The sequence below is a fragment of the Nipponia nippon genome, unplaced genomic scaffold, assembly GCF_047370975.1.
Source record: "Nipponia nippon isolate SJK-2023a ecotype South Korea unplaced genomic scaffold, ASM4737097v1 scaffold_11, whole genome shotgun sequence".
NCBI lineage: Eukaryota > Metazoa > Chordata > Aves > Pelecaniformes > Threskiornithidae > Nipponia > Nipponia nippon.
The window spans coordinates 5,350,843-5,358,345 of record NW_028262302.1 but is presented as its reverse complement, the minus strand read 5'-3'; the positions used below and the strand labels follow the sequence as shown (position 1 = coordinate 5,358,345).

Sequence of the window (7,503 nt, the reverse complement as noted above, 5' to 3'; positions counted from 1 at the left end):
TCGCTGTATAAAATATTTTATTGTATCAGCATGAAGACTTTTAGAATTAAAACGCAACATCGTTCATAAGCTGTGTATAACTGGTAGCTCCCATTGTGTTTAGGTCAACAAAAGAGTCTAAAATAAGTCGTACGGTAATTTTTTTAATTTGGCTGAATTTTGTCAACATTTGGGGGGGTGGAGGAAGGAGAAGGATGCTTTGCTAAAGATCAGGCTATCAGACCAGTTGGCGCAAACGGTATATCATGATATGACTTACTAGACTGATACAGTAAACTGTGGATTGTAGAATATAGACGACGATTTTTGAGAAATTCCTGCATCCATTGCAATTGCTTCAATCCAAATCTGATGTGCTCAAGAAAAATGTGTAGTACTTCTTTGGTGTCCCACTATTAAATAGATTATGAATACCTGCAATGCTTCAGTTTGACCTTTTATCCGTACTCAAGAGTACGTAGCTGTGCCTTCTGAATGAAAACTGCAAATGTCTGGTAAGCTGCTGAGGAGCGGCCGTGCCCTGCAGTGGCTGATTGCGCTGTGAGAATTGTCGGAGTGGCTGTTCAGTGTGTGGGTGCCGAGCACGGATTTAATTTGAGCTTCTGAACTTCATTTTATGGTAGTCCAAACCGCTTCCAAGCGTGAGAATCGTGCCGCTTGGTGTTGAAGCGGTCTCCTAGGTCTTCTAGATTTGGTCTGCAAGATCATTTACCGACTTACTGAAGAGATGCTGTGGGTAATAAAGATAAGGCAAACGCAGCTTTTCATATTCCAGTAAAGTGAAATCGTGGGACTTGGTCTCAGTGCCTCTCGGGGCTCGGCCTCAGGAGGGAGGTTTAGGTAGCAGTTAAATCTGATAGGGGTTGTTCAGCATCATCTCGACCTTAAACTTGGTCCTAAAGTGATGGGGATTTCTGCCTTTTTCTGTGCAAGTTCCTGAAGAAAATGCTGCATCCTCTGGTTTCAACAGAGTTGCAGGATGTTAATTTTATCTCTGCGGACTACTGTGTTTCTATGGATAACTAACTGCCTTACTTAACGCAGTTGGGAAGTATATTGTTTACTTTTCTGTTATATAAATGAGTTTCTCTTTTTAGTCTAACCTATGTTCTGCTTTGTTTTTTATTACCTTAATCTTGAAAGGTAAGATAAGGAGCAGGAGAGCCAGGCCACTTGACTAAGCTGGAGTCCTTCCACTTACTGCAGTGATAGTGTTTAAAATAGGCTGTATCGACGGCTGTCCGTTGTCAGTGCTCCGGGATCGATTTTCCATACGGTCTGAAATCTGATCACTGGCGCGGCCCGTGTTCCAGGTGCGAAGTCAACGATGTACTTCCTACGCACAGACTGCTATCATCTTTCTTACTTTACAGCTATAGGGAGTCCAGCAAGGCCGGAGTGTGTGGTGAAACCCTTACCTTGAGCACTGTCGGAGGTAGACAGATACACCTCTGATGATTGATTGACTGATTTATTGTCCGAGAAATAAATCAAAGTTCGTTTTGTTGTTTGTATTTTTAGCAATAATAATCTGAATTGCTGATACCAGGATGAAAGGATTCAAGCTGAAACAATTTGAAACCAAGTGTTAGGAAACTAAGACGGTCCTGATGGGGAAAGCGCAGGGAGTGGGGCCTCCCAAACTCTGTGAAATTACTTTGAGCTTGCATAATCCCAAATGGGGTTTTAAATTTTTTTGGTGTTTGTTTCTCTTTGTTTTTCCTAAAGGAAGAGACAGCGATGTCAAGTTAGTCTTGCTGCGTTCTAGATTTAGCAGCAGGAACTCGGACCACGGGCCCTCAGTTGTTAGAACTGGATTGCTGTTTCTGTTGCGGGGGGGGACAGGGACTTCCCCGCGTAAGCACTTGTGTGACGACTCTTGGTTAAACATTACGTACATCTGTCAGGTTACTACACCCTGCTTCCTATTGCATAAATCTGAGCTCGTTTTTAAATTGTTTGTCCGCAAATAAAATTTTGCGCTATTACTGGGGGGGGGGGGAAGTCTGAAATCATTCTGTTCTCTCTGCGGGATGATCTAATCCGCGCTTGTCCTGCATGATCTTAGTCCAGCAAACTTTTGTTTTGCCTGCAGCTTCCAATGTCATTGTGGGCATAGAGTAGATTGTTCTGGTGGAGGAAGAATTGGCTTTTTGCAGACAGTTAACTTAGTTACAAGCTAGAACAAATACTTAACCCACACAGAGAAAATACTGTATTTGTTCAGCAAATCTAGTTACATTTATAAGTAGTTTGCAACCCTTAATGGGAGTTGGGGGGGAAAAAAAGGGTTCTTACAGTGGCGGTATGATCAAACGAAGGAGCTCGGTGCTGTCCACTGGTTCTGTGTACGGGGCGAATTGATAGTTGGCAGTTCTGGTTGTTCCTAGGCCTGATAGCAAGGGCCAGGGTAACGCCGAATGGTGCCGTCTAGCATCCTGGTGAAGTCCTTCAGGCAAACTCGGAGCCTTTCGAAAGCAACCGCTTGGCTAAAAATGATGCAACAGCTGAATTAATTAAGCTAAATAGCAGTTAAAAGGATTTAATGTGGCTGATGCTTTAAAATGTCTGTTGTCAAATTAGTCCTTGAACAGCTCAAGTACAAAGGCTTATCTAAAGGCCTTTGAGGACTAAACTAGCAGAAAGGAGAATAAAGAAATTGCCCGAATGAGGCATGGGAGAGTTCTGCAGCTGAAATAAGCCTATGTGGAAATGATGGCAGGAGCACAAGTACTGAGCTGCTCCCTTGGCAGACTTGACCTAAGCACCTACAAAAAAAGCAGGCTGGAGATTTTTTTTTTTTTTTTGGTAGTTTCTAATTATGGGGTGTGGTGGCTGCACTTACATTACAGGCTGAAACGGCGCGGGGGGTGTGCGTGCCTGCAGAGAGCGGGGGAACGGCAGCTGAGCTGCTGCTGCGGCTGCTGCTGCTGCACAGGGGGGCTCGCTAAAAACAGTTTCCTCCTTTATTTATCTTAAAGGGCCTCTCACCAAATGACTGCACCGCTTTAATTAACGACATGGATTGCAAGTTGAAGCTAAACTGACAGGAGAGCCAACAGCTTCTAGCAGAAGTGTTTAGATTGTACAGTAGTCAGTAAAAATGGAGCTAGGCTCTGGCCAGATCCAGCACGGCGCGGAGACGCCTGCGCCCTGGCTGCAGGTCAGCGCGCCGCGCCTGTTGCGATGGCCGTTACCGCAGGGGAAGAAGCAAAGAGTAACCCGACGAGGTGGACGAGACGACGCCAAATGCTTTTATAGGCACAGAATTATTAATGCTGCTGTTTGTCACTTCTTTCTTGTATTTTTTAATTCTGCTGTTTTGTGAAGCCTAGCAACCATTACAAAATGTGCATGGACGCAATCCACGTCTAAAATGGTATGTTTGCTTGGGTTTTTTAAATGTTCAGTGCAGCAGCATGTTCTTGACCACTTTTGTTGCTTTTTTTGCTAACGGTATTGGGTGTACTTGCTTCCCTGCTTGTTCTAGACAAGAGGTTCTGCCTTGCCTTGCCCTTGTAATTACCTTGTACCCTGTGTTAGGATGAGCGTGCTTACAGAAATCTCCGGCCATTTTGTTGATAAATCCCAAGTGCTCTCCAAAGTTAGAGCTGAAGGAATTGGGTTTTTTGTCGCACGCGGCTTCCCGAATGCCAGTGTTAAAATCTGAAGACTATTAAACTGAATCTACGTTGAGACAATAAATATTCATTTGCTGCAGACGTGCCTCTTCAACAGCAAGGATGGGGTGGTGCTGAAGCATCGCTTCGCTCTGACTCCTTCCTCCCATGTCATTAAAAACCCATCTACACATCTTCAGTAAAACACAAGCCCACACTATCAGTTTGACAGTTGAAAGACTACCTCCGAGGTCGTTAACAGAGTATGTACATCGTAGGGAGCAATACGAATTCCTCTTCAACTCCTTCTATAGTACCATGCGAACAGCGACAGTGCCTTTGTTTGCAGTAGACTTTTATTAACTGTTTCAATTTGGTTTCACATTCTATTCGTAAAGCAGCAAGCATCACTTTTGGCATGCAGAGATTCCCTGTACAGCTAACCAAGGACCAAGCAGCTGGACTTTTAAAATATGGTTCACATGATTTAATTTTATACACCTCTGAAGAGATTACTCAAGTTAGAAATACTTAATTTAAAATGACTATTGTACAATGGAAATCACTTATTCACAATATTCATAGTTATTTCTTTATTTACAAAATACTATCCTGAGAATTTTCTATTAAGCTTCAATTTGAGCAAAGTAGTTTATATATACCTAAGTAACAACGGTTACTTAACGCAAGGAAAAACGCCATCAGAAGAGTACAGAAACGGTTCTGCACGTTACTCAAATGACTCGGTCAAGTCTCTTGCTGGGGTTCTGGTTGCTCTACAGCTGATGGATTTGGCTGAGGTGGCTCGACTCTGTTTTCAGGAGGTGGCGGTGGAGGCAAAAATCCCGGTCGCTGAGGTGGATAGTGAGGATAAGATCTCATTGGAAATGGATTTCTTACTGCGAGAGAATCAGAGCAGTGCAGTTAAAATATCGATCACAACCGCACACGCACACCTGCTCCTCCTGCCCCACCTACACAGACAACAGGAAGCAGAGCTAGGTTAGGGGCTATGCTCCAGAGACACAGACACTAGGAAGGGGGAAGACAAAACGATCCCTTTTTTCAGTAGTTACCTGCAACTGGCTCACAGCAGCCACCAGTCAGTGCCTGGTAATGGGCTGCTGCTGCCACCATCACCTTTGGTCTGCTGCAGCAGCCCACGGCTGCCATACCTTACAGGGACCTTACAGGGACCTGGGAAGATAACTGTTCAGTTCTTCACAGGTTAATCAGAGAACAGCAGGAGGCAGAAAGAAGCCCTTCAGTCTCATACTTGTATCTTGCTCCACTAATGCAAACTCCAAGGAAAAACCATTAACAAGTACGTCCCAAATGCATGTCTTTGTATGGACACCAGCATCCCTCAAAGCTAAAGGATGAAACTCTAAGATTTATGTATGATGCAACCTCGTAGGAGGAAAAGGATTAAGGTAAGCATCTACTTGCTTTCCTACCCAAAAAAAGAACCCTTTAAATGCTGAACAGTGTGTGTGTGTCTATTTTCCAGCCAAAGCTAGTATTTGTAAAAACGTTATCAATACAAGCAACCGTGAGGAAGAAAGCGTACGACGCAGTTCGCCTTCATCAGAAACAATCTTCCCGGTTAGCTGAATTAAGTCGTCGTATGTGCAAATAAAGATCTTGGTGTTCACCCAGTGTGGTAATCACTACCTGCACAAAGCACTCGTGTTCATCACCCTGAAGGAAACGCTGACAAAAGCTACGTACTTGGCAGTGGAGGGCGTGGAGGCCCAAAGTCTCGGACTGGAAAACATTCGCGTGGTCCATACATGCCAACAGGAGGAGGGGGAGGAAAAGGAGGTCCTCGTCTCATGAAAGGTGCTCTAGGGTCCACAGGCATCAACGGGGGTCTGACTGGAGGGAAAGGTGGAGGAGCAAACCCTGAACTGATGGCTTCGCTTTCAGATGCCAGCGACTGATCAGGCAGTGAGTTCTGCAACACAATGAAAACAGGCGAGTTACCTTAGAGTAAGGGATAAGGAGACATTCCAATCAAGAACATCTCCAATCCCACCAGGCCCACTTTGCTGCAGACTGTCACACCAGCTAACAGCTAGTTCCAACTCTGCCTTAGCTATGGCATAATCCTGAGCAAGGCTATCGATGTTCACTGGCCATCAGCCTGACCACAGTTGCATCTTTTGGGTTATAATTAATTTTCAACAGGGACTACAGGAGTCACGCATCAGAATTAGTTCACAAGACAGTAAGCGCTGTGATACAAGTACACATACAATTTTATAGTGTGGACTGCACAGTGCGATATGTGACCAACATACTAGGGACAAATTTTCCTAAATATTTTGCAGAAAATTAAAGCACATTTCAATCAAGTGTCTGTGTAGCTACTTACGCTAACATTAGAATGATCTTTCATCCCATTTCCACTTGGTTCTGTTTGTGGGCTATTTTCTGAAGATGTTTGTCCATCTGTATCCAAAAGATAAACAAGTTATTCAGTGCTGACCTCCTTCTCCCCACCACCGATTTCAGTATTTTTTTTCTGCAATCAGAATATATAGGGCAAGGAAAAAAAAAAAAAAAAAAAGAAGTATCACTGCATCAAGCACCAGTTCTGCAAGCAGACTGAAAGACAACTGAGGAACACAAAGCTATGCCCGAGTATTTTCTCCAACTTCTGTACAGGTTGGACATGAATTACAAGGTTGCAGCTTTTACCAAAGTTTCTTGTATCAAGATAAGGCTTTTTCTTCCGTATTTCTACTTTTTTCAGAAGTTAAAAGTGCGTTTTCCTAGTGATACATCTTAACGTTACTGTAGTAGTTCCGTTTTTCCCCTCCCTCCTGTTAATACTTTATTTCTTTGGTAAGTCCCACTCTGGGAATGACTGCACTGTGATATGCTCTTGCCATAGAGCTCGACAGCAATCCTATTCAAGTTTGACAAAAACTGATTCCTTCCATAGTTGCTACACATCAAGGAGACTTTCAGAACTTACATCAGTTCTGGATGAGCCAGAAATAAGAATAATGATCCTCATATTTGCTGTGCTTACTTTATAAAGAGATAAATAGGATCTTCAGTGTTTTTACCTTTATATTTCCCTGAGAACAAGTATTTTCAGTAACAACTGGAGAAAAATATTAAAAGGAATTGTCAGAAGAGAATCTGACAGGATATAAATATACAAAATATATACACTAAATGTACTCCTTTCTTAAAAAACCAAAAAAGCACAAAAACCCAACAAAAACCACAACACACACACACAAAACAACCAAAAAGGTCAAAGCAAACCTGAGATTTGAAAAATACTGCTTTCTTACACTTCTGCCTGAATGAAGATGATAATATTAAAAAGCACAAGACCAAAACAGTACTTCTAACAAGTGACAGATTTTTCATCTACATGTTGTACTACTTCTCCTCTGAAGCAAACAAAGCTATTTTCTCAATGAACAGATAGGTCTTCTCAAAAAAATCTAAAATTACATGACATTTCAAGCAGGCCCTGCTTTCGCTGACCTTCACAGAATATCATGCCTTGATACATACATTGCATAATGTTTTCCACTTCAAATCCTTATAGAGTTGCTCACAAACTCTATCAAGCTTTAACCCTTCTTTCTGACAAGAAGTTTCCTGCTCCAGGTATCTGCCTCAAGTTTAAAGTTTTTGTAGCTTTAGCCACCTCAGCTTAGGAAAACGCATATTATTTTGTTCACTTTAAATAACATTTTGATCATCTTGCTGAGAAAGTGTAGCTCATTCACTCTTTAGAGTTGGAGCCTTGATTTCAGTACTGTGAGACAGGTTGCTGTTGTGAAGTCAGATGGTATGTGCTGGATGGGGTGGGTTGGTTTTTTTTTTTAATTTGTTGTGGTTTTGTTGCTATTTT

General features: G+C 42.6%; 1 protein-coding gene across 2 annotated transcripts in view; it reads right to left on the bottom strand.

Annotated features, from left to right (window-relative positions):
- Positions 1–3,958: 3,958 nt before the first annotated feature.
- Positions 3,959–7,503, bottom strand: part of MIA2 (MIA SH3 domain ER export factor 2) — a 42,854-nt gene continuing 39,309 nt past the window's right edge. For both annotated transcript variants that reach the window (XM_087747247.1, XM_009474465.2), the window contains 3 exons: positions 5,998–6,074; positions 5,352–5,577; positions 3,959–4,519 (listed from right to left, as the gene is read on the bottom strand). In XM_087747247.1, coding sequence (XP_087603373.1) covers positions 4,368–4,519; positions 5,352–5,577; positions 5,998–6,074 — 455 coding nt within the window. In that variant the 3' untranslated portion in view covers positions 3,959–4,367. The remainder of the gene's footprint in view (positions 4,520–5,351; positions 5,578–5,997; positions 6,075–7,503) is intronic.